Source organism: Primulina huaijiensis, chromosome 3 (genome assembly GCF_012295235.1).
Source record: "Primulina huaijiensis isolate GDHJ02 chromosome 3, ASM1229523v2, whole genome shotgun sequence".
Taxonomy (NCBI): Eukaryota; Viridiplantae; Streptophyta; class Magnoliopsida; order Lamiales; family Gesneriaceae; genus Primulina; species Primulina huaijiensis.
In genome coordinates this window covers 27,608,730-27,634,374 of record NC_133308.1, presented here as the reverse complement: position 1 = coordinate 27,634,374, position 25,645 = coordinate 27,608,730, and the positions used below count along the sequence as shown (strand labels likewise).

The 25,645-nt window shown below is 35.2% G+C and overlaps 5 protein-coding genes and 1 non-coding gene across 7 annotated transcripts; 2 read left to right on the top strand and 4 right to left on the bottom strand.

The window, feature by feature from the left end:
* Nucleotides 1–255: 255 nt before the first annotated feature.
* LOC140974302 (small ribosomal subunit protein cS23-like) lies at nt 256–1,586 on the bottom strand. Its single transcript, XM_073437678.1, has one exon. It carries the CDS (start codon nt 1,543–1,545, stop codon nt 1,045–1,047), a length of 501 nt encoding a protein of 166 aa, XP_073293779.1. The 5' UTR covers nt 1,546–1,586; the 3' UTR covers nt 256–1,044.
* Nucleotides 1,587–2,371: 785 nt separating this feature from the next.
* LOC140974299 (T-complex protein 1 subunit zeta 1) lies at nt 2,372–8,547 on the top strand. Its single transcript, XM_073437674.1, has 16 exons — nt 2,372–2,517; nt 2,615–2,773; nt 2,871–2,934; nt 3,576–3,711; nt 4,295–4,446; nt 4,538–4,585; nt 4,721–4,813; nt 5,296–5,402; nt 5,491–5,605; nt 5,673–5,759; nt 6,477–6,681; nt 6,859–6,953; nt 7,519–7,587; nt 7,787–7,894; nt 7,983–8,101; nt 8,268–8,547. The coding sequence occupies exons 2-16, from the start codon at nt 2,640–2,642 to the stop codon at nt 8,341–8,343; spliced, it is 1,608 nt and encodes a 535-aa protein (XP_073293775.1). The 5' UTR covers nt 2,372–2,517; nt 2,615–2,639; the 3' UTR covers nt 8,344–8,547.
* Nucleotides 8,548–8,765: 218 nt separating this feature from the next.
* Nucleotides 8,766–12,699, bottom strand: LOC140974301 (uncharacterized). Its single transcript, XM_073437677.1, has 9 exons — nt 12,269–12,699; nt 11,622–11,668; nt 10,592–10,694; nt 10,248–10,334; nt 9,883–9,966; nt 9,695–9,748; nt 9,363–9,443; nt 9,214–9,259; nt 8,766–9,127 (listed from the first exon to the last, which is right to left on the bottom strand). Exons 1-9 carry the CDS (start codon nt 12,608–12,610, stop codon nt 9,072–9,074), a joined length of 900 nt encoding a protein of 299 aa, XP_073293778.1. The 5' UTR covers nt 12,611–12,699; the 3' UTR covers nt 8,766–9,071.
* Nucleotides 12,700–14,403: 1,704 nt separating this feature from the next.
* LOC140974298 (uncharacterized) lies at nt 14,404–17,153 on the bottom strand. 2 transcript variants are annotated; one of them, XM_073437673.1, is made up of 6 exons: nt 17,019–17,153; nt 16,455–16,744; nt 16,336–16,380; nt 15,965–16,249; nt 15,692–15,870; nt 14,404–14,780 (listed from the first exon to the last, which is right to left on the bottom strand). In XM_073437673.1, the coding sequence occupies exons 2-6, from the start codon at nt 16,681–16,683 to the stop codon at nt 14,568–14,570; spliced, it is 951 nt and encodes a 316-aa protein (XP_073293774.1). In that variant the 5' UTR covers nt 16,684–16,744; nt 17,019–17,153; the 3' UTR covers nt 14,404–14,567. The 2 variants fall into 2 exon arrangements, with proteins under 2 accessions (XP_073293774.1, XP_073293773.1); XM_073437672.1 differs by having other exon boundaries at nt 16,455–16,896; nt 17,019–17,112.
* A 3,269-nt stretch (nt 17,154–20,422) lies between these two features.
* On the top strand, nt 20,423–20,494 carry TRNAD-GUC (transfer RNA aspartic acid (anticodon GUC)). The gene has a single exon. It is a non-coding gene; the product is annotated as a tRNA-Asp (tRNA).
* An 838-nt stretch (nt 20,495–21,332) lies between these two features.
* On the bottom strand, nt 21,333–25,530 carry LOC140974296 (dolichyl-diphosphooligosaccharide--protein glycosyltransferase 48 kDa subunit-like). Its single transcript, XM_073437671.1, has 13 exons — nt 25,184–25,530; nt 24,943–25,079; nt 24,112–24,237; nt 23,688–23,741; nt 23,436–23,549; nt 23,206–23,258; nt 23,059–23,103; nt 22,525–22,600; nt 22,358–22,429; nt 22,112–22,237; nt 21,925–22,029; nt 21,671–21,754; nt 21,333–21,554 (listed from the first exon to the last, which is right to left on the bottom strand). Exons 1-13 carry the CDS (start codon nt 25,467–25,469, stop codon nt 21,507–21,509), a joined length of 1,326 nt encoding a protein of 441 aa, XP_073293772.1. The 5' UTR covers nt 25,470–25,530; the 3' UTR covers nt 21,333–21,506.
* Between the last annotated feature and the right edge of the window lie 115 nt (nt 25,531–25,645).

Sequence of the window (25,645 nt, the reverse complement as noted above, 5' to 3'; positions counted from 1 at the left end):
TCATATAGAAAAGAACAGCAGAGGATCAACATGTCCCAAGCTCAACTAGGCAATATCACTATATCAAAGATTTATCTTTGCAGCTTCGAAATGTAGAGTATTCCCAGAGCCGTAAGAGTTTCACAGACTTCACTTTCATGCAAGGACAGAGTTTGCTACTTGTGCAATTGCACAGTGGAATTAAGAATTCCCAGCAGAAGTTATCTCAAGGTATGTCAAGTGTTCCAAGAATGAACAGCGTTTCTTTTTTCTAGGAATTGACACAAAAGTTTTCAACTGGGCATGCCAGCTTCGAAAGCAGATGCAACATAATAAAGCAAATAGCTATATATAATCGAAACTCTCTATCAGTCTGATTCTTTTCGTATCAACATCAACGTACAGAAGTTCAAACCAAGAATCACAAAAAAATTATTAGATATTTTTAAGTCAACCCATGATATTTTCAGGAAAATATTCACGTCAAGCGGATGCAAATGCAACTTGCGTCCCATCAAAATAACACATGGAATCTCTCCAAAAAAATTTTATCTGGAATCATATGGAGCAAGCAAGGAATGCTCGAGGTGATTTCCAGTAGCAGGGAAGAGCATGGAAGGAATACCGGCGAAATTCAATCTTAGCCTATATTAATTTGGGTAACTGTATAAACCATTTCCAGATATACCGTCAAATAATCCTTTGTTCACCCTTGTGAAATAAGCTACGTCTGTGCTCCACCGGGAGGTTTGTATCCGTATGCGTTAGATGTTTGACAAGTGTTATATCATTTAAATTATTTTATTACCTTCTCTTAATTTGTATTTTTTTTTTGGGAGACGATGTCAATCGCTCTGAGCGTAAATCCCCCGAGGCATAGTTCAGCCTCTCGAACCGCACAGTTAAAACTAAGAACTGCTACAGGGAACCGTATCTTTTACACATCTGTTTGTCTCAAACAAAGCATCAAGACATTAATATACCATAAAGAAAGTGTAAAAATAGTTCAAAAAAGAAGAAACAAAGTCAAAAAATGAGAAATTTATTTCAAGATTGACATCTAAGTTAACTCTCTCCACTCTGTTGCCACAAATTAATGATGTCGGTAGCCTGGTTGAGCATAACCACCGTTTGCTTCTTTGAAATCCACGGCTTACTCTCCAGCATGACCTTAAGCTCCTCCCAGGCGTCTTTTCTTGGCCAAAAATAGTATGGGCTTAAAGGAATGGTCCCATGGCCGCCGGGAATCACTTGGTCTATCGCTATTCCGATATTCTTTTCCATCCAAACGAATTTCAAGACCAGCCTAGGTCTTTCCATCGGCTTCACCACAATTCTTGGCTTTTCTTTCGCTTCATTATCTCCCAAGATTGATGCTTCTTGGGTGGTCAGGGAAGGAGATGAAGCACTTGTTTTGATGGGCTTAAATTTTCTTTTGTTGGGTGGATTGCAAGAAAAAGATGGGGTCTTAATAGTGGGAAAGATTAAATTCTTGGATAAATCTGCCTGCCGTGTAAGATCTGCGGGAGGGTTTCCGGCGCAAGGTCGAAAGCCAACTGATAACATCGTGTTTCGTGCGACACAACTGCGTTGAAATCAAGTGCAAGATAATGGAACATTGCCAGAATATAAAATGTTATGAATTTTTATTTTTATTTTTTGAATTATAAAATGTTATGAATTTTCAGAGTTCACAAAGCATTTTAATAATTTTTAAATTTTTTATATTTAATTCCGAAATAAAATTCTTTCCCCTAAAAAAGAAACAGAATTTTAAAATTATTTGAATCAAATTAATTTCTCTAGCAATAATTAAAAAAAAGGAAAGAAAATAAAGAGATCAAATGAGTTGTATGGTAGAGATTTCCGATCGATATACCTGATCCCAAAAAACCCAAACCTGACAATACCAAACCCGACACCCACACCCATATTTGCATTTGTTAATTTATAATAAAGTGAACATTATATGATATATCATTTACAAATTCAAAAAAAATCAGAACTTTCTATATAAAATAAATTATTTTTAAAACTCATTTATATATATATAGATTTGATATACTGCACACCTATCGTATACAACTATATGAGCACCGATGAGGTGTCACTCACCCATTGGATGCACAATTTTTCTATATTTCATCACATCCAATGAGTGAGTGACTCCTCATCGGTGCTCACATAAGTGTGTACGATAAGTGTGCACCATATCCCATCTGTTTATATATATATATAAATCAGTCATATAACTCTTTACATGTGGGGTAACATGCACCATTTAATAAAAAAAAAAAAAAAACAGGGTTACATATGTTTCATTTTTATTTTTATTTTTATAAATGGATTGCAGTCACTTAGTCTATGCCCATTTTTAGTTTAATTTACTTAAAAACGCATAAAGCAAATGCGTTTCCAACTGGTTGAATAAGAGAAACCCCCGGTAAGCCCTAGTACCATTTCCCTCCTTGGCGACCTCTCCCCACTTCCCCTGCGGACGATTCTCGAACCATCAGATTTGCTCCGCATTTCGCATTGGTACTTCCATTTTCGTCCTTCGATTCATACACGATAGTTGCGTGGTTGTTTTACTCTTATCGTGGAGTGTTTGATTGTGTCTGCTTCGGTTGTGTAGATCAGGTGAAAGTGTGAGAGCCACAATGTCTCTTAGGGTGTTGAATCCGAACGCTGAGGTGCTCAACAAATCGCATGCGCTTCACATGAACATCAATGCCGCAAAGGGACTCCAGGATGTTCTTAAAACCAATCTCGGCCCTAAAGGCACTATCAAGATGTAAATATCTTACCTTTTTTAACATTTTCTCGCTTGCTGTGTGTGTGTGTGGGTTTTTTTTTTGGTAGTTTCGATTGACTGTTTGCGTTCTCATTAGGCTTGTTGGTGGAGCCGGTGATATTAAACTTACCAAGGACGGTAACTCTCTTTTGAAAGAGATGGTAAGTTCGTTTCTTTATTTTTCTTGCTCCTTGAGTGTGTGTATCCAATTATTTTATTCATAAAAAACGGTTGCTTCTGGGTTATGTCTTGCTTAATTTTGTTGCAGTGTTGAGTTCTTTTATTTTTGTTGAACAATTATTTGATTTATTGGTGTCCTTAAGCTGTGTTTTCCCCGGGAAATTCATGGACTCTGCTGCTTTGGGTTGCCGAAAGTGGGTTAAGTAACTATTTTATAAATGTGTTATGTTTGAAATGTCATGATATGCTATAAAATTTAGACTGCTTGCTGACTTTTAAAATTTTTTATGCTTGATACTTAATAGTGTCATTAGTATATGCTTGTGACTGACTGGAAATTTGTCTCAGTATTAAGTCCTGAACGTGTCTAGTGGATGTTTTAAGTTTGTAATGGTGCGACTATTATGCTTATCCATAGCCTCTAAAATGGTTGGAGCAACCAATTGTCTGCTGAGTTTTCCTGCATCATATTTATTTAAAATTGTGTTTTTTGCAACTTTCATTCAAAGTGGTTCTCAAAATTGTGGTTTAATGTTTTATGTAAGCAATATTTTTGTACAAAGAGGATAATTATGTGTTCATGGTTTAATTTTCATTACATCTCTTTACTTGGATATGACAGCAAATTCAAAACCCTACCGCCATAATGATTGCTAGGACTGCTGTTGCTCAAGATGATATGAGCGGAGATGGTACAACTTCTACTGTCATCTTCATCGGCGAGCTTATGAAGCAATCAGAGCGGTACATAGATGAAGGTTGGCAACTTTACTTTCTGTGAAGTTCATGTACAATTGCAGTATAATGCATTCTTTTGTTTATCATGTCATGGTTAATAGGTTATGTAACACCATATTTGTGTTTTAGAAAGTTAACCGTCATATTATTGTTTGCTTATGATGGGTTAAGTGAAGTAATAATTCTAAATGAATAGAGTCGACCCTTCCTAGTTGTTTATTGGGAGAGAGGGGTGTATGTCGGTAAGTTCCCCTTATGTACTTTGTTATAGAGATGTGTTGTACTGAAGAATCACCTCCTGTGTCTTCTCCACTACTTCCCATACATGTGTAAGAGCAAGTAAATAAAAATATATGTTCTCCAAAAAAAACCATGGTCAATGTCATGAGAGGAATAGATTAACCTTGTTTTTATTATTCTTTATCTGTGTCTTCCAAAGCCAGCTGACCTCTAGTTAATTTAATGTTTTATCTTATTAAATTTCCCTTTGGTATACACTTACTTTTGCTATAAAGATTACCTGATCAGACACTAGTTGAAATGGTTTCGATTTCATTTTTCTTGACCTTTGGCAAATTGAATAAAATCTGTTCTTTCGTTCAGGAACGCATCCACGAGTTTTAGTTGATGGATTTGAAATCGCAAAAAGAGCAACACTACAATTTCTTGAAAATTTCAAGACTCCGGTGGTGATGGGGGACGAACCTGATACAGAGATACTGAAGATGGTGGCGAGAACAACATTAAGGACAAAGGTTCTTTTTCAGTCACTGTATTTGGAATATATTTTCACTTTAATTTCCGGTAATCCGGTCTCATTTCAGATCTATGCTTTTCTTTTTGCAGCTATATGAGGTATTGGCTGATCAATTGACTGAGATAGTTGTGAATTCTGTAAGTACTAAATGTTTTACGAGATTTCTATAAATGTTGGAATAAACATGCTGTTATGTCTTTCTTACAGTTAGTCTGCCGTGACTTTTGATATGTTTTCTTTATTTTTTATTTCTTATTTACCTGATGCTCTAGGTTCTCTGCATTCGTAAGGCTGACGAGCCTATTGATCTCTTTATGGTGGAGATAATGCACATGCGTCACAAGTTTGATGTGGACACTCGTCTGGTATGTCAGTTGATATAGAACTTGATTTTATTTTTTTTAAGTTTGTTACACAAATAAATCCTGCCTTTGTTCGCGATTGTAGTGACTCAATTATCTAACTGCTTACAGTGGGCTATTCCAACTTCTAAATTTTTTCTGGCTGTTTTATGAAGAGTTGCCAAAGTAGTTATATAATCAAAGTGTTGTTGATGTTTCACTTAATGAAATCTGCAGATTTGATACCTTCTTTGGAGTTCTTCGACCCACTTTATCAGAAAATGAAAAATAAATTAATCGATGCTTCTTGCATGCTTGTTGATCTCTTTTCTATTGTGGAGTTACAGATTTATGTTTTACGTTGGAGGATATAATTTGTCAAGTGGAATTCTGAACAAAAAAATTTATTTACTGCTTTTTTAAAATTCTTCTATTAATTTTATTTTGTCTCCTTTGGCATTCAGTAACTAGCAAATAAATTGACTTCGTTCTTGTGACCCTGTTAGATTGAGGGCATTGTTCTTGACCATGGATCTAGACATCCAGATATGAAACGCCGAGCAGAAAATTGTCATATTTTAACCTGTAACGTATCATTGGAGTATGAGAAGAGGTGATGATCGTGTAATCCTTTACTAGTTTGTGCCTTATTTATTTCTCTTGATATTCTTGAGCAATATGACTTATATTATTTTGTTCAGTGAGGTAAATGCAGGATTTTTCTACTCAAATGCAGAACAGAGAGAAGCAATGGTTGCAGCTGAGAGGCGATCTGTTGATCAAAGAGTACAGAAAATTATTGATCTGAAAAACGAGGTATCTTGTTTTAGGGTGCAATTAAGTTGGCTTGTTGTTTAGTTGCTGATACTTTGTGTTGTTCCAGGTGTGTGCTGGTAATGATGACAGTTTTATTGTCATCAATCAAAAAGGAATCGATCCTCCATCGTTGGATCTTCTTGCTCGAGAAGGAGTAAGTCATCTTTACCTTTTATGATGTTTGTTGGAAGTTAACCTGACTGGTTGAATTCTCCATGCAATGTCTAATTCTGTCCTTTACATCATTGCTTTGCTCGAGTTTTTGAAAGTTTTTTATCTTTTCACCTTGACTTTATGCACTTGTGTTATTTTCTATTTTCGTTGATGTTTTTAGCACTTAATTCAAATCTTGAAGGAAAACATTGTTGAGAAGTAGAAACGATAGAATTTAGTGCCATCATTCGCCTTGTTAATCTTTCAATTATTGTGACACGTAAATGCAAGGTTGGTTAAAATTTAGATCTTCCCTTGTGTTCTTTAATGATCCTTTCCATCATAATTTCATTATATCGTGAGTATAGTTTGTTTATCTCTTTAGTTAACATGCTTTGTACGCATGGAGAAAGTTTCTGATTTATAGTTTTAGTTCAGTGGGGTAAAAAATATCACACTTGCTGATATAAGTAGGTGTTCTTTAGTTTTGGTTAATCTTTTATTTTTTTGAAATCTTTCGCTGTTCTTACCTGTATTGATCAGGTTCTGATTATTAGATAATTTTTGTGGTTTTTTCCATACTAGACAGGATTTCATTATTAGATGATTTTTTGTGGTTATTTGCATACTGCATATGATTTGATTATCAGATAATGTTTTGTGTTTATTTGCATCCTACGCTTCGTTCTACTTTCTGATTCTGATGATATTTGTTTAGATAGTTGCCTTGCGAAGAGCCAAAAGGAGAAACATGGAGAGATTAGTTTTAGCTTGTGGTGGAGAGGCTGTCAATTCAGTTGATGACCTAACTCCTGACTGTCTTGGTTGGGCTGGATTGGTCTATGAGCACGTACTTGGAGAAGAAAAGTATACATTTGTAGAAAACGTGAAAAATCCACACTCCTGTACAATCCTCATAAAAGGTATGTTTAGTTGCTCATCTGGTCCTTCCATCATCACTGGACAATACTCTCTTTACTGGTGTATTGGTTTTATTGGTTTCTGTATGAACCCTTTGCTTTCTGCTCGTGCAGAATTGTGTTTGTTATTTTGTTATATTGATTTCTAATGTACTGATGCTACCTTATTCCTATATCCAGGACCAAATGATCACACAATTGCTCAGATTAAGGATGCTGTTCGTGATGGGCTGAGGGCAGTGAAAAATACCATTGAAGATGAAGCTGTTGTACTAGTGAGTTACAAGAGATCTTGGGTTTTTTTGTTCTAGTTCTATTATCTCGTTTCTTTTAACAATATGATGCTGCTTGAAAAGTGAGAGCGCCCATTTGCCCAAAAGAAGAGAAAATTGAACTGCTCGTCTGTAAAATGAAGTAAAGATGTTATCTAGATTTTAGTTAATATTTGTTCATGACATTGTTTTGTGGTGATCCTCTGTGTGAAGTCATTAGTGGTCATGTATATTGGTCAATCATCTGTTTTTATGGCCTCGGCTTGCATGATTTATTGCATTTCTGAGAACAAATAACAGCCAGTATTGGGAAATTTCATTGATTGAAAACTCGACTTTGCTTCATTCTGTTTTTCTCTGAATTTGAATTTAGTCAAATATGTTCCCCTTTTTATATCGTTTAATGTCCAATGGACTGTATTCTACTTTTGTACTTGTGATTTAGAAACCTAGGAGTCAAATGAGTACTGTTGTTGCAGTTTTTCAAGGATATGAATGTCCATCGAGTTTTTCCTGGTAGACAAACAGTTTAGAGAACGTTTGATGAATAATTGTTCTGTATACACAGGGTGCAGGGGCTTTTGAAGTGGCTGCCAGACAACACCTTGTTAATGAAGTGAAGAAAACTGTTCAAGGGGTATGTTTGCCTATGTGGATCTGTTAATGGCTGATGAACATTAAATTTCCATGATGTATTTGTAAATGCAGTTGTTTCAGTCTCATGATTGGGAGTCCTTATGTTTGTGGGATGTTGCAGTGACAGCAGTGTATTGACGGGGTTTTGAACTGTTATGTGCTAACTTGAATTTGTTTCGATGACTGGAAACTGTGAACAGCGGGCGCAACTTGGCGTGGAAGCATTTGCTGATGCACTTCTTGTGATTCCAAAGACGCTAGCCGATAACTCTGGACTTGATACTCAAGACGTGATTATTGATCTCACGGTAGTTAAATTTTTATAGTATTTGACTAGAAACTATCAATAGATTTCATTCGTTTGCATGTCTTATCAGATTGCCCTTTACTTTTCAGGGAGAACATGACAAGGGAAATGTAGTTGGCCTTAATCAACACACTGGAGAACCTATTGATCCCCAAATGGAGGGCATCTTTGACAATTACTCTGTCAAACGTCAGATCATAAACTCTGCGTAAGTCACAACTTTTTGTCTCGTACTTATTATTTCATGTTTCTGCGAGTTTTGCAATTCCTCTTCCATGAAAAATATTCTGTCTCCGAGGGAGGATGGGATTTCCAAAGTCATTGGTTTCTGGTCACTTGCTTCACATTCTAAAAGAGACACGGTCTTTTTGCAGCCCTGTGATTGCATCTCAGTTGCTACTTGTTGATGAAGTTATTCGTGCTGGGCGTAACATGAGGAAACCTAGCTAGCTTTTTCTCTTTCACCATCTCGCCTGTGTGGTGTGCAAGAGATGCTAGTTTTTACGAGGGATGGTCATGGTTCCCAACCATTTTCCTGTGCTTAAATGTAGTCAACGGTTCACAATTTCCGTATCTTAACTTTTAGCATTTAATATTTTTGCTCGGAAAAAGAACTACGCTTGATATTGTTTTATGAGACATGTTTGTGTTTTAGTTGGCTCAATTATGCGAATTAGCATACGTGATGTCTGTTATTTTAATTAATCGGTTAAAGATCTTCAGAAACACTTCTTCCATCATCAATTTCATTTCAAGAAATTTTGGGCATACCCGGTGACGCCGGGAATTGACAGAAGTCGGCGGATCCTTATTTGTTGATAAGAAATGAAGGCAGCAATTTGATCATGAATGGAGAATTTGCTAAGATCCTATCAAGAAAAATAGTAATCGAGTATTTGAAAACCAAAAACCAAGAAAAGAATGGAACCAACTCCGTAGTTTAAGAACGTACATGTAATGATGTAAATAAAGTGCGTATGTTACACATGTAATGTTTGTTTTTCCCTAAAATACGGGTAGCCAGTCTCCTGAATTACTTGACCCATTTGTTCTTGCCACCTCTTCTCTGCCAATTTGTGTCATAAATATACATTTTGCTGTACATGTGCCATAAAAGTGTACATAATTCATTTAGAAAAGTATTACAAGTTTCAACAGAGGACCTGTGAAACTTATAATTACGGAGTAGTGTTGGAAATTAGCTTGACCTCGTATAAATTGTTCTGTCCCTCGGCTGCATCCAGAAACTCGAAGCCATGTTAATTAGAACTTGAAACAAATGTGTATTATATACAGAGTAAACAAGGTGACGGTACTTACCGATTTCAGCTGTGATTCCTGGTCCAAAGAATGAAGTAAACTTTGCCTGGAAATGAGTAAATTTTGAAGAACTTAGCTGGGGGATTTTTGGAATTCAGAAGAGTGGCGTTACAATGGAGAATCATAATATTAGATGACTATTATCCTACCTGTCTTTGCTCAAAATCAGTCAGACTCAGGGCTTTAGCCTCAAATACCAATGTCAAACAGTATAGATCATCCTCGGTAACCTAAAACAAACAAATAGAATCATAAGTTCAAATAAGAACAGCCGTCAAAATTTGCAAAACAACAATCACGGACATTGTAATTCATAGTGCAACTGATACATAAATTGAAGCTCGTCGGAGTAAAAACAAATTAATATGATTGTAGATGACTGTCTATTAGTGAAAAAGCTAACACAACACAAGTTTGATATAGGAGATTAAACTTGTTGCCATACAGCATGAGGTACATAAAGCAAGTTTCGGGGTCTTACTTCTTCCCTGATACTTTGTAGAATAGGAGCACTCCTACGCGGTATTCCTCCACCCTAACAGAAAATTATAATGGAGATCCCGTATCAATTGTACGAACGAACAAGCATTTAATTCGTTAATGATTTAAATCTTTCAAATTTGGACTGAGTTTGGAAGGACACAGAAGAAAGCCAAGGGGTTTGACTACCTGTCCATATTGGAATATTCGTTTTAATGCTTCTTCCAGATGCTGTTCATCCCCATAACGGTATCTTGTAACATCATTTCTAACCTGGAAAATAGGCCAGGAAAATTAGAAGTGCGTGGATGATAGCTAAAGATGTCATTTAAAATAATAGCCCTAAAACTTCAAACGAATTACCTAAACACAGGAAGCAGTAAAGGGGAATGAATATCTTGTGTGGTAATGCAAACATGAGGTGAATTAATTATCATCTTAGACAATAGATGTTTCAAATAGGAGCGAGCAATCACCAGAAGTAAGTATGAAGAACTTGGCAATTGTTTGCGTAATACGAGTGAAGTGTACGAGGAGTATGACATAAAAAGAACCTGCTTAAGAATTTCAGTGGCACATTTTTCTCTCAGCACCAGAGCATCTGAGTATGTCGAGCAAGGGACTGGCTTAAGCTCTGCATACTAGAAAACAATATAAAGACATGAAATCATAAATAAGGCAAGGGCAAAAATTATAATAAGTACATCCGTCTCAAACTCAGCAAGTAAAATTAGTAAAGGTCTAGCTTCCTTGTGCATCATGCATAGGTTAAATTATATACAAATACGATATGATTTAGGATAAGCATGTACGCACGATGCAGCTAATAGAGAAGGAATTTATAATGATAGAAAGAAATTCAATGCATAAAGTACGTTGAAACTAAGAAGATATTAACCTTCAGAGCCATGCCAATTACTGCGAGAGGAAAGCCATAGGTCAGCATTAGTGCTGACCATTCAGATCCTGGGAGGATGTTAAAGTATGCCCCAAATCCATAGCTGTGTGAGCATACTAGTCAAAATCATCAATCTTATTCATGGTACATTTGCTACTTGAAAATCAAAGTCTACAAAATATGGAGAAATCTATAAAAATAACCCATGTTCTGAGGCCTCTTCTAAATACATCAGTTTGATGCAAAGACAAAAATATGGAGCACTTGTTGGGTATTTTACGTTGACCACTTATTACAAAACATGAAAACGTTATATTTTTCGTGTAACTAGTGCAAGAATAGTTCGAATGCTGTTTGAATTAATTTGGTTGTATATTTTATCACTTTTACTATAGAGAAGATGAAAAATGGTACATATTCTAAAAACACACTTGTCAAGATTTTAATCAATCATCTCACATTCAAGTGTAAGACCAAGCAATGAGTGGACACATATAATTCATCCGACTGTTTATTGAATGGCTTGGTCAGGGGAATGCCTCAACATCAGCCACAAGGAAAGATGCACAAATAAATCCAAGGCAAAAAAATATTACCAGCCTTACAAAATCGGCATTCTTTCGAAAAGACCGAATAAAGTATGTAAACTATTTGACTAGTCTCTTCTAAATGACTAAATATGAGCAATCATTCTATGACCTATCTACAATTGTTTCAAACATGTCACTGGATTCATGACAAGAGAACAAAATGCAAATAAATGATTTCAGTCCAACTTTGCCACAGTATTTTCATATTGAAGGCGTAAATTCTAGAAATATAGAACAGGAAAGATGGTTAATTTTTTTCCTTAGTATTTCATCTGATTTTAGCTGTTATCTTTTAATGCTTTGTGAAAAGCAGTTCATCTGATTTTAGCCAATGTACCGGGAAAGAAAAATCAGGAATTCGATGGTCTTTTTCCTTTCAACAATGAAATTAGGTTACACAAGGGACAGTATTTCATGCAAAAAGGAAAGAGAGTACTCACGAGAGAAGCATAACGCCAACACCTAATCCAATTACACCAAAAGAAACCTGGACATAATAATCAAAAGCTAGTCATTCTGAAGGAAACTGCTTTACTACTCGAGGTTTAACAAATGTTTGGAAATAACATTTGCCTAATACTCTTAACATGTGATTGCAAGAGCTAAATATTAGATGTCAGCGACACAATGTTTCTTCAATCAATCATGACTTTCGTGATGGAAACCCATGTTGGGATTGCCTAGTTGGAGGGAAATTGAGAAGTTATATAAATCCTTTTATGATGTACCCAATCAACTGGGTGAAGCTTTTAAGCTGGTTTAATGTCTCAATCCTTACCATAGTATCAGAACTCGAGTTTCACAGTTATTGACCATAGCTTATAGTTAGTCCATCCGTTCTACCCATTGTTGCATCAAGCTCTAGGAGTTGTATACAGAGACTTGGACAAGCAGAATAATACTGAATTACCATTTACCAATCCTATACAACACACTCATTTGAAAATTGGTTCTTTTGAAAAATATAAAGCAGCATACGGTTCAAAAAGGTTTCATGATTTGATAACACGGATTGAATAGCTCTACAAATGCGAAAATTCAAAACAGCCGAAACATTAGGAAACGATGTACAGAAAAAAACGGGTACCTTGGCGAGCGAAAACTCGTTGTCCGGAACAGTGTTTTTCTTTATGTTTGCAGCAGCATTGGCGACAGGAGAGGACGACTGAGTCGATTCGGCAGCTCTGGGAACAAGTTTGAGTTTCGTTGCAACTATATTGTTGAGCAAAATGGAACCTTGATTCCTGGCAATAAAGTAAAGACTGGAGAGGTCGGGTTCGATAGACTTCGTTGGAGGCAGCAGCCGTCGATTCAGAGAGAGAAAATAGGTTCGCCCAGATGTGGTGCCGAAACGCAGAGCGCTGAGTGTCATTCCTCCTCCGCTGCAACTTGACATAGTCGCCGCCGCGGCCACCGGTTTCATTTGCATGCGTGAGAAACGAGTAGTGTGCGTTATCCGGAGATTGGAGGGAAGGGGGAACACAAATTGTGACCACTCAGTGAGCTGCCAAATCTTTGGTGATGACGTGGCAAATGTGAATGTTCCATTGGTGACGGCCCATTAATGAATACCAAGCCCATTAACAATAATCTGGCTCAAAGGTCCAAATATTTCAACCAAATTGTTGTGCCCTGTAAGATGCCTCTAAACTCTTTGGTCATGTAATTTTTTTTAGTGTTTTTCATCGCAATGTTGATGTGGTATTGGAAATGACTGATATAATATCGAAAATGGTTGACGTAACGTTAAACATCGTTGACATGTGAAAAATTATAATTTGAGAACTTAAAGAACTAAAAACAGAAAATGGTTAAGATACACTGCCTAAATGCAATAAAAAATATGTACAGTACATTCACAATACAAGATTCTTATATTGCACGACACAAGAACAAAGCCACGGTAATCAAGAAAACGAGATGAAGGGGGGAAAAGCAAGAGTTTGACATAGCGACAATCTGCGGAAACACAAACGTTCAACCCATGTTTTTAAAACTGGACTGGATTGGCCAATTCGAACATGAACGGGTCATTGGTTTGGTCCGATCTGATCCGATCCAGATCATATTTAAACCATTTTAAAGATCAAACCGAATAAAACTGATCAAAAACCAGTCATGAATCGGTGAACCTATTCATTATTTTTTTTAGAAGAATTTTTTTAGAATTTAATTTTTTCTTATTCTTAAAATCTTAAATTTTATGTTTGGTTATATATATATATGATTATTGAGTGGGTCTCATGTGAGACCGTCTTACGGATTTTAATCTGTGAGACGGGTCAACCCTACACATATTCACAATAAAAAGTAATAATCTTAGCATAAAAAGTAATACTTTTTCATGGATGACCCAAATAAGATATCCGACTCACAAATACGACCCGTGAGACCGTCTCACACAAGTTTTTGTCATGAATATTTGAATTTTGTTAAAAATATTTTTTTAGTAGTATTAGAGTTTATTTTTATGTTGTTTATATTTCAAATTTTAGTAAATATTTTTTTATTATTTATATGTAAATTTAAGATTTTATAATTTAAAATATATTATTTACTATAAGATATTATTATTTTATATAATATAATAATGTTACGGTCCGATCGGTTGAACCGTTATTTTAAGATAGACGGCTTCGATCATCGATCTTGTTATAAAAACGTCGCGCTCAACATTGCATGTAAACAAAGAGAAAAATGAGTTTATACAGCACAGTATGCTTACGAAAGTCGTTTAAGAAAATCTAATAATTGGATTGAGCTAAAATTTAGACAACACTTTTAGAAAATATTTGGAGTACATTTGAAGGGTGGAAATCAGAATTTGGTTTCTCTAACATGGAAACAAATGTAGAAAACAACATGGACGGAGCAAATTTTAAAAGAAGTGAAGTAAAATAATTACATATTACACCCTAAAGAGAAGGATGATTGTTGTTTTTTTTGTTAATATGTGTAAACTCCAACGGGTCGTCGCATGCTCGTTCCCTAGTTGATTGACCTGTGTCTTTGCGTATTTCGAAATGGCCACCATCTCAATTCTATTACAATGTTGCTTAACGATCATGGATGATATTGCATATAGTGTAAGTTGAATGATTATCAATAAACCATATTTTTCATCAGCAGTTCCTATCCCAAAAAAGGACCAACTAAACTTTACTTGAGTCAACAATCGCAGATACTTTAATGGCATGTTTGTGTCACAGAAAATGAAGCAAGTAAAGAAAGAAAGAAGATTACAATTTCAATGCACAGAGGACAAATTTTATTTATCTAAATTAGACGATTGTTCTGCCAGCCCATCCATTGACAGTACTTTCATAATTACATGGGAGGGAATAGCTTGAAAATGGATCGCCTTAGGGTAAAAAATAGTTGAATAGTTAGTGTTTTTCTTGGTTTATTTTTTGCCCTTTTTTGGTCCTTGTTCTCATCCACAAACCCTTCAAAGATACAACTGATAGGCATCCCACAGCTCCCTGGCGACTGCTGCTGCTGCTGCACATGATGCACATTATCTGCTTCCTTATTTCCTTTGTCTCTGCTGCTTCGTTTCTTTCTGTGTGCTGTTTGTCTGTTGTTTGTTTCTCTTCTACCTGCCGGGGCCATTTGCACCATAAGCATTCATGTCAGATATGAGTGCTATGTGATAGATTTCTTGGTGTTATCTTTGAAATTCTTGAGGGGGGAAACAGGATACCAGAAACTTGTGGGGTGGTTTTGTGAAGTAAAAAAAAAAGAGGAACTTACAAGTTACTAAAGGTTTGTTATTATCTTCCAATAAGAACAGATTTTTTGGCCATTGGTGAAAAGGATGAAGACAAAAAGTATAATCTAGGGAAGATGAAGATATACAGAAGAGTGTGACCACATAAGAACACATGTGCTCTGGCACATGCTCGAGGGACCATTTATGATTTATCATCCCAGAAATCATTAGGGAACTGTCTTGTGATAAGGTTGCTAGATTCATTTTAGTCTTGTACCAAAAGTTACGACTGAAAGTAAAAATAATTCAACGATATCTTAGTTGAAAATTACATACAAAGATTCCGTCATTTCAAAAAACAATGTTGTTCGCTCGACTGGATCCTTTCCTAACATAAAGCGCATTGGAACCATTTTCTTGAATCACGACGTAGAAGAAGACGTGTTGGAGAAAAACATTGAATAGAAGAACTATGTGACTTGAAGTCTGGAGTCATGCCATCTCATGGCACCAGAAGAAAGGTCGAGGCCTATCAAATTTCCCAATTAAAATGTAATCTAAATTAAGATTCAAGTCTTTTAAATCCAATTTGCTAGTCTATTCATGAGGTAAACTTTCAAGCTTAGGATACCTGTAGTAATTCATTTGGGACCATTTCTCCATTTCTCCTACAACTTGCTTATATTGGGACCAAGAAAGTGATGCTTCTAATTTTATTCGTTTCTTGATCCTCTGACTTTGCATAGTTACTAACTCTGCAATTTAATATAAGATACTTACCGTAACTTAAATATTTACCTCTGTCTCCGACTTTGAGTTTTCACTGAAGCAAACAGATGAATCTCCACCCTCTACATCACCATGCTTTATTGATCTTTCTTCAATTGACGGAGTTGGAGCAGGACTGGGACTGCTTGAACTAACATCGACCGGAGTGCTCTGCGTTCCCACATCTCTAGTCGTGCACCGTTGTTTCTCTTAGTTCGAACAAAAAACATAACGTTGGCTAATACAAATCAACACTATATCGAAATGGGAAGTTGGAGAAAAGGAAAAAAAAAAAAAAAAGACCTTGAATTGTGCTTTTCGTTTCATCTTCAAGTTCAATTATTGGAGACTTGGCATGAAACTGCTGCAAGTGAGAAGGATAAATGAGTGGTGCGGACATTGTGATCCTACTCGTTACGTTTCGAAACGTTCTCCCGCTTAGTGTCTTTGCAGATAAACATTCCAAAGGGACTTCTCCTGATAAGGGATTGCTTATATACTTTTCTGCGTCATTCCATTTGGAGCTAAGGGTGGCGACTCCATCGGTTGGTATATACTCCCACGAATACACGGTTTTGGCCTGTAATGCTGCACCCAAAATAGCGAAACTTGTTCTTTGAAAGTAGAAACGAGAAACTTAGTATTGTAAATTCAATTTTCCTTGCGAATTTTACCTTTTAAGGCAGTGGTAAATGAATATGTTGAAGGGTGAATTTCCTCTGCATCAGTTCAAAAAAATAAGAACTCAGAAAAGTTTTAAGCTTCACTTCTTGATTTTGAAGATTTGTGTTACCTCTTGCTGTGTATCCTGGTGAGGAAGCAGTGCTAGAAATGGCTATATTTGACGCTAGATCTTCTCTACAACTCCGCAAATTTGATGCCGAAAATCTTCTAGAATGCGTGTTTTCGCGGGAAATTCGGGCCTTTAATGCCCAATCTTTCAAGCTGAAATCCGTGTCGTCGTGTCGCCGTGAAGTAATGTAGCATTGCTCCATGGAACCTTTGCTCAATATTGATGACATGTTCAATTTGGCTTCACTTTATAGAACATCCTGCAAGTTGGTGTATTCTCTTGTTGGAGTGCTGCAGAATCAGCAGAAGATGCCTTAGAGTTCAGCTGATTTCCATGAAACTTTAAAATTTGGCCAAAGAATTCAAATTTATCAATTATCTGCTCTCGGAATTCAAAGTTTCTTTTTTCTTTTTCGGGTAATGCAGGAAAAAAGATCCCTTTCCTGAATTTAGAGAGTAAAAAGTGAAATTTTTCAGGAATATCCAATGCTTTAAATCTTTATCTAGAACTTTTTATTTAATCAAAATGATACCCATATTAGTAAAAAAAAAAAAAAAATGATACCGTCCAATATGAAGGAAATTTGAGTAGAGCGGCCAATGGGTGACTGCATATATATTAGTAGTTCTGAGTAATAATGGGTTCATTACTTTTATATAAGATATCGGGTTTGAGTCCTGTGAATATCTCCATTTTCTGACTTCGTCCTAGCATGTGAATAATAATCATGTTATCTTTTCGTCCACGAGCCGAAAGGTTTCTGAATGTTCATGTTGATATCTTTAAAAATATTAATTGATAATATCTACGTAGTGTTTAGACAATTGGGCAGATCAATTTAGCATGAATGTGAAAATCATTGTCCTTTGTTATTTCAAAGCATACAAGACCAAGGAAATTGACCAATTGATGACTTGTGGTGCTATAATGACACCCCTTGCATTGCATTGGTGGGGCATCAATAATTTATTGTGTTTCTTGATTTGGGAATTGAGACGTACTTCTGTCATGCACGTCATGAATTTTTGAGTAAGGTACATGATAGGTTTAATTTTGAATTACAGTTCATTTCAATTTTTTTTTCTTATTTTTAAAATTCTATTGAGCCTTTTTTGTTTTAAAAAAGAAGAAGAAAGAAAAAATAAAAAAGAAAAATGAATAGAATTTTTTTTTGTTATAATTGAATCTTAAATTCGATACTTTGTTTCGAATTAGAAACACCGGTGTCAGCTTCTTCCATCGAAATAGTAGATTTTACTTGTGAAGATAGTCTTATTGTATTTGTCCAATCACGAGCATATTATGGAATAAGGATGGCAATGGGTAGGGTATGGGTCGGATTTCATACATCCATACCCATACCCATTTATTAAATTCATCCCCATACCCATCGGGTATTGAATTTCATCCTCATCCCCATATCCATCGGATTATCGGATACTCATACCCTACCCAAATACCCAATTATCATATACAATTGAATTTTTTCAAATTTAAATTGTTTCAATGAAGTTATGAATATTTAAACAATTATTTAAATGAACAATAAGAAAAATTATTCACGCTTTATAATAAGTGTATATATAAATATATATAATGAAATTTTATATATTTTTTTCTCTTTTAATATACAAAGCATCGTTTTTTTTTAATTTTCAAATTTATGATTATATGTTTTGAAAACTCCAAAAATCGGTGGATTGACTGATGAATCTTTAATATAAATAAATATAATTACTATATATATACATATATACATACATATATATATTTATATAAATTAATTAATTTAAACGGATATTCGAGTCGGGTGGGTCGGATTATATCAAACCCGCCTCCATACCCGAACCCGAAAATCCCCATACCCGATTACCCAATTATTTAATCGGGTCTAAAAATCCTTCCATACCATCTTCTATTCGAATCGGATATTGGATCCTCCAACGGGTTCGGAGGAAATTGTCATCCCTATTATGGAATGCAAAAGAACGAGAATTGAGTTAACTATGCACAAAAAGAAGAGGGGTATAACGTAATTATAATTTAATAATTTGGTGTATTTTTTTTATAGATTTTAAAAATGACATTATTATTTAATCATATCGTTAATAAAATACAATCTTAAGTTTAAAAATCAATCTTTATTTACATGCATAATGAATTATTATTCTTTAATTAATAATAGATTATATTGAATTTCAATTTTTAAAATTACGGTCATCGATTTACCGTGATAAAGAATATATCAAGCTAGTTGATTGGAATATGCAAACATGGTGTGGTAAGAAGTTAATGTGATTGGTCTGAAAGAGAAATATGTGGGGGGTGTCAAATTATAGAGATGAGAATGTCTAATGTGCATGTGCAGATGTGAGACAGGTCATGGTCATCATCATGGCATTGTCACTTTACACATATATCAGCTTATCTCCAATCTTCTCTTCTTGATCTTTTTTTTAAAATCTCAAATGTGTGCTTTATCAATATGTTCCAAGTTGCTGCATCAAAAAAGAAAAAGCTACACACACACACACACAACATCGAGGTACACACGTTGTGTGTGTAAATATCATCTTTTTGTAATAGATTTAAATTATAGACTCTGTCTGCATTATAGGATAGTTGTCTTTCTTTTTCCTCGGACTAGTTTTATTTTTTGTGAATAAATCTGCATCAATTAAATGGTAAATTAACTAAAAATAAGAAATGTCATCAACCATACAATATATATGTGTGTGTGTGTGTGTGTGTGTGTGTCCTCCAAGCTGCAGAGAGAGGGTAGACCCACCATTTTGTTTGCTGTAAGTGTTTTCATCATCTCTAGGCTCTACTAGATTATGGTTTTTGTCTTACTTTCTCTGCCTCAGAGGATGGGATTATATGATCTTTTGAGATTCCACCACTGCTGAATCATAAAATATATCAAACTAAGTTTTACTCTTGCAATTTTTAAAATTCACAAATGTTCCGTATGTTTATTAATTTTGTGAGACGATCTAATTTGACTCAATAATGAAAAATATGATTTTTATAATGTTAAAAATATTATTTTGAAATTTGGGAAACATGAGAAAGCCTTTTGGTTTATCATTTCCTACAAACTCAAGAAAGATCACGCAGGCCACAGGTAAGAAATAACTGGACAGACATGCGGACTAAACATCTGAAAAATTCATTCGCAGAAATATTTTCCATCTTTGGAAATGAAAACAACGACATCAATTCATTTCGTACTATATTTTTGAAAAATAAAATAAAATATATTTCGATCCATTTTAATATCTCCGGAATATCCATCACATGGGCGATCTTCTCTTCTTCCCACACGAAAACAGTATGCGGCACAAGAAAGAGGCGACTTGGAGACTGAGCAGCAGCTTGAATCGGAGAAGGCGTGGCGGAGAGGGAGAAGACGGAAGAGATTGAGGCGAGGATAAGATGCATAAGGGAAGAGGAAACAACATTCTTGAGCAGGATGGAGGGGAAATTACGGGGAGCAACTGAACGTACGCATTGAAGAGATGTTGAAGCTAAAGAGGTGAACTGGTGAAGTTAATGGAAGCATGGTGCAGCAAACACTTGGTGCTGCAGCAAATTAGGATACATGCCTCCAATGGATTCTCCTTAGTGTGTCAAAAATGATACAAGATTTTGTAGTTGATAGTTGTTCCAATCGTCATCTATAATGTTCGATGATTGTTCATATATTATCAGATTTTTACGAGCTGTGTTAAATGGAATTTCACGGTAGCCGCCTAATGTATTGCAAGTTTGTGATGATATCAGATATATGTCATGAAAAATGTAATAAAATCACTTTTTTCATGCACAGTGTGAATGGATTGTGAATCTGCTAATCGATTCTCTTTGGGGTTTCTATGTAAACTGAATTCAGCGTTGGTTTTTGTGAATTTCAGCTACATAAAGTTTAAGATTTAAAAATATTTAGAAGCGATCCTCCCATTCAAGTCGTTGTAGTATAGTGGTGAGTATTCCCGCCTGTCACGCGGGTGACCCGGGTTCGATCCCCGGCAACGGCGATATTTTTGCGTTTTTTTTAATTAAGAAAGGAAATTATAACGAGAAAAAGGGTCATAATTCATAACACATTCGTTAGTATAAGCAAAAATATAAAATAAAATTCTTTTATGTTACGCGGTTTGCTATCTGAAAAATATCATCTCCTAAATTTTGATAATATTTATATTTTATTACATTTAATTGTTAAAAAATTAATTCCACTATGTATCTATTATTAAACTATAAATTTATTTAAAACTATTATATTATTAACAATAATATTAAAATAATAATTTAGCTTAATTTTGTCTTATAATAATAATATTTTTATTATCAAAACATTTTCAAAAAATACAAAACTATAGTGAGATGGTTTTATTATTTATTATAAATATGATAGGGTTCACCGAAAAATCAGAAAATTGTAATTAAAATTTTTCAAATTTAAATTTATTTTTTTAACAAAAATATTTATACAAAAAATAAAATTTTCAGTGTAAATTCAATATTAAATAATTTTTTTTTTTAAAAAAAGTATTATAAAAACATCGATGGCACCAATTTTCACAACGGAGTTAATAATACATTATACATAAGCAGCTCGCTCAAATAACTAAGAATATAGTGTTAAAATCACAAGTACTTTTAAATAATTTTAATTATAAATTTACATGAAATTTAACATATTTTGGAACTACTTCCCCAATGAAATTATGTTTTTGAGTGATACTAATATCGAAAATTAAACTTCAGTGAAAATTACAAGAAATAAAAAATTTAAGTGAACATGACGTCAGGGACTAGTGATCAAATATCGTGGTTCAAAATTTCAACATAGAAAACAAATTTTATATTCGATGAGTTAGAACTTGAAACTTCCTCTCATTTTTAATCCAAAATTGTCCTTAAAGCTACAATACATGCCCCGCCGTATCTATAAAGCTAAGTCAAAGAAAACATCTTCTATAATCAAGGCCAAAGGAACTTAAAAGGTAAATAATCAACAGCAAGCTTGTCTACAGAAGACTGCTTTCACTTGTGGTAAAAGTAAATGAAACTGAAGATGAAGAATCCAGCCATCTGCAGTCATCAATTATGGTAGCTACGTTAAAATGTCGAGAAATTTACAGTTGAGGACATAAAATTGTAAAAATAACACACCCAAATTAAGAGAGACACAGAGGGTCAGAATTTACCATGGAGAACGAAGCACCATAGTAGGGAAACGCCGTGACAATAAACCTCTCATATTCATTGTGTCTAAAAGCTCGTACAGGAATCTGGTAAAATTAAAAAAAAATCTAGTTCATGGCTGCTGTTCTTTCTTCTTTTTTATCGTTACGTAGATAAATGAACACTCCAGCAACTAAAATTTAAGCAGCTCACACAGAGTATCTCTCAGCATACAGCCATAAACTAGTTCTCCCAAAATAGTAAGATACGAAAATACCTGCTTTGAAAGAGAGAAGCTAGTATATCCCAGCCTCTGATATTCAATCTTAAACGGGAATACTCCATAAACATCAGGTACCTTGAATGAAGTGTGATACTTCCCCTGCAGCGAATTCACATATACAAGATATGAGTACACAGTGTTCATTAGAGAGTTTGATGCACAAACGGATTGGGATGGCTACCTTCTGATCTGTTGACAATGTTTTCAAGACATATGGGCTCATCATGTAGAACTGCACTTGAACGTCATTTGCAACATGTGGTACCCAACTAGTACCCGACCACTCAAAGATTTCAACAGAAAATTCCTAGCAGGTATTATTAATCGTCAAAAAAAATTGTAATATTTCAGAAGAAATCATTCAGGTGGATTAGGGAAGTCAGTTGCTTTTGTAACAAGGTTTTAGCACTGCGAAAATTAGAATTACCAGGTTATCGTTGATCCGATATGTTTGAGGTTCTTCTGTTTCACCAACTTTGTTATGCTTAATGTTGACAGACTAAGGCATGGATTAAAAAGTAGTTCCAAATTGTTAGATTGTAGAAAAATGGATGCTAAAAATCGAAGAATGCCACTGCCACAGAAATAAATAACCTTAAGATGACCCCTTTCATGGAAAATCCATTTGCTAAGTTCAATAACAAACTGTTCATTTCCAGATTTTACATATCTGTCCACATACGTCATTTTCTGTTAGTTGAAAAGCAAAAACATAAACATCTTCTAACATAATGAACAACAGACAGGAAAAATTATTATCCTTCGTAGCAAAACATGAAAATAACGACTACACCTCATAAACAGAAATTTGCAGGTAAACAATACAATTTCATAACCTAACAAAAACAAGGATGAGGCAGGAATTCTGTTTGCGTCATAATATCAGATAGAATTATGCAGTGATTATATGACTCCGTGATTCTGATAATGCGATAATCCTCAATTTACACAAGATTGTATAAATGCTACATCAGACAAAAACATTGTAATATGACATGCTAAAGCAGGTCAAATGAATACAGCGGCATTAATTTACATAAAAAATTCAACAGGTCATTCCACATTTTTAGATGAAACGCGCAATGCGCAACACAAACCAATAGTGCTATTGCACATAAATCCACTCACTTATTCAAGTTTCCAGCCTTTTGCACCCCTGATCTGAACAACCTGGTGCAAAAAACAAACAATTTCTTATTGCAAAAAAGAGTCCCCTTGAGCAATTCTGATGACAGATTATATACATAAATTAAACTTCACAGCTAAACATAACTGTTGCTAAACAAGTTTAATGAGCCAGAGATCAAAATCCTTGCATTATTTCTAGCCTGTAATGCATAATTTCACGTTATGCTACAAAATGTTGAACATTTACGTAGTATCTGATAAAATGTTGAAGAAAAATTATGAACCACATAATTATACAATTTGAAATCTATCCTCACACAATTGTGGACGAGCATTTATCGAAAAACGCAAGAATATGAAAACTGGATATAACTAGCCTGCACAACTGAAACTAGAGAGATAGCAGTTCCGATAAGCGATGGTGGACTAGACAACTTCGTGCTAGGATTAGCAGAGTATGCAGAAGCAGACGCAGAAAGAACCTTTAAAACCTACAAATTGCAACAGGAATAACAGATGACAAGATTATCACGGAAAACCTATAATCAGTGAATGTTCATCCTGATATTTGTTACATGAACTTTAGCGGTGAAAAATTCAAAGGCAAACATAAAAATATTCGACATTACCAAGCCATTTTCTGGATTCAGTGAATGCCCGATACCTTTGAAAAGCACAGGGGCCTGTTTTGCAAATACCAAGAGTTAGATAAACAAGTAACTCCTGATAATCATTGTGAAAAATAAGATCGGTTTAAAGTTGACGCATAGATAGAGAAAGAACATGTTGCAGATACACAGTCAAGTAATGCACATTAATGAAACCAGCATATGCAATAACACATGCACCAGTCATATGCCCCTCAACAACCATCCCCTTATTTTTACACTCCGTGAAAACATCAGATCGAATAAAAGTTAATCTGAAAATAGTGATAGACACATAAAGAGTCACAAATGCAGATAGAAGTCACAAAATCCTGAAATGAACGCCCGTGACACCAGAATATGTTCAATAAAAAACCATACCAGTATTCAATTATTAAAAACCAACCTCGATCTTTTTAGTTCCCAAAATAACATCAGATTGAATAAAATCGTCAGCTGCAATTAGTGTGTGATCTCCCTCTGTTTCTGAGACAGCATAACTAGAATGATCTATGACCATGCTGATGGGACCCTGTACAATAGTGCAAACTCATAAACAACATAGATATATAAAAGACCAGGTTAGTTAGCAGGTATATATCGATGCATTACATCACAATCCACAACTACGTAGATAGCAAAAACATCCAAAGGAGTGTCGAGTGTTCCCTTTATTGCATCATAAACTAAGTAAACAAAAAAGTAGCTTCCTTGCCAAGCGCTTCCCAATTGATTAGCTCAAAGTAATAATAAAAAAACCGAGCTTTCTAGCCACGCCCAACATTTTTAGGTGATTCTATTCTCTGATATTTTTGCAATGAAGATACCAGTATTAAAAGGTAATAAGAAGGTTGATTTATGAGTTTTCTTTTTTCTGTTAGAACTAACACTGTTATCACTTCAATTACATAAACTAAGACTCCTTTTCATAAGCATGTGGAGTATGGACTGGCATAAACCGGGCGCATTGCAATGCAATGCAAATATTACTATTTTTACTTGACGACTGTATGTTTGTGTGCTCAAAAATTTCGGTAATAAATGACATTGGAGAACCCTGGCAGCTGCAAAAAGAGTATGCGCGGTCTGAAAGCACTGGATTAGGAGTCAAAATCCTAGGAAATTGGGTTTTAAAAAATTAATCGCAATCCCATTAGCTCGCTTTCAAGTAACAGGTCATGCACCAGCTTATTCTGCAACAGAAAATCCAAAACAAAGGATGAGCAGAATCTCCCACCTCATCGAAATCCACCCCACATTCAGCAGCAATGTTACGGATCAAATCGGAGGCATTTGAATCCGCAGCCAAAATCAAATCATGCCCCGAGTCGACAAAATCCAAAACCCCCTCCACATCCAACGACCCTCCAAACCCTACACGAATCTCTCGAAAATTAAAAAACCAAAAAGATAAAACAAAAAAAAATAGAAATCGATCTAAATTCCCACCAACCATCATACAAACCAATCGAACTTACCGTCAATAGAAGGAGAGAAGATGACGAGACCGTCGTACAAATACTGGCCATAGCGCTTCACGGCGATGGTGGGATCATCCGCGAGCTTGAAATCAACGTCGTAGCCGCGGGATTGGAGGGATGAAAAGAACAGCGAGTGGGATGATTTAAGCGACAGATCGTCCAGCAATACCAGAATGCGGCGATCGGTGGGACGGTCTGGGGAGAATGAGAAGCTTTGGAAAGGGAAAATTGAAAGAAGATTCAGAATCAAGAGGAAAATGTCGGAGGATTTTGATCCCGCCATTGTATGTGTTTCGTGAGGGGTTATGGCGCAGACTTGGGCTTCAGTAGTTGAAGAATGTGTGTGTGGCGAAAATGACTGAAATACACTTAATGAAATCATTTTCTTAAAAAAAAAATTTTAAATAAAATACTCCTTTTACACGTGAGGTAAGTCAAGGGCGAAACAAAGGATAATAC

Coding starts and splice junctions, on each gene's coding strand:
- LOC140974301 (XM_073437677.1), bottom strand. CDS start 12,610: ATGCAAATGAAACCGGTGGCCGCGGCGGCGACTATGTCAAGTTGCAGC. Junction 10,335..10,591: donor TAATTGGCATGGCTCTGAAG/GTTAATATCTTC, acceptor ATTGTTTTCTAG/TATGCAGAGCTTAAGCCAGT. Junction 9,128..9,213: donor AGGAATCACAGCTGAAATCG/GTAAGTACCGTC, acceptor TTCTGGATGCAG/CCGAGGGACAGAACAATTTA.
- LOC140974298 (XM_073437673.1), bottom strand. CDS start 16,683: ATGTCATCAATATTGAGCAAAGGTTCCATGGAGCAATGCTACATTACT. Junction 16,381..16,454: donor ACCAGGATACACAGCAAGAG/GTAACACAAATC, acceptor GAACTGATGCAG/AGGAAATTCACCCTTCAACA. Junction 14,781..15,691: donor ACTCAAAGTCGGAGACAGAG/GTAAATATTTAA, acceptor TGGCCCCGGCAG/GTAGAAGAGAAACAAACAAC.
- LOC140974299 (XM_073437674.1), top strand. CDS start 2,640: ATGTCTCTTAGGGTGTTGAATCCGAACGCTGAGGTGCTCAACAAATCG. Junction 5,403..5,490: donor TCATTGGAGTATGAGAAGAG/GTGATGATCGTG, acceptor TATTTTGTTCAG/TGAGGTAAATGCAGGATTTT. Junction 5,760..6,476: donor ATCTTCTTGCTCGAGAAGGA/GTAAGTCATCTT, acceptor ATATTTGTTTAG/ATAGTTGCCTTGCGAAGAGC.
- LOC140974302 (XM_073437678.1), bottom strand. CDS start 1,545: ATGTTATCAGTTGGCTTTCGACCTTGCGCCGGAAACCCTCCCGCAGAT.
- LOC140974296 (XM_073437671.1), bottom strand. CDS start 25,469: ATGGCGGGATCAAAATCCTCCGACATTTTCCTCTTGATTCTGAATCTT. Junction 23,550..23,687: donor TGAATCCAGAAAATGGCTTG/GTAATGTCGAAT, acceptor TGCAATTTGTAG/GTTTTAAAGGTTCTTTCTGC. Junction 21,755..21,924: donor GCTTCTCTCTTTCAAAGCAG/GTATTTTCGTAT, acceptor TAATTTTACCAG/ATTCCTGTACGAGCTTTTAG.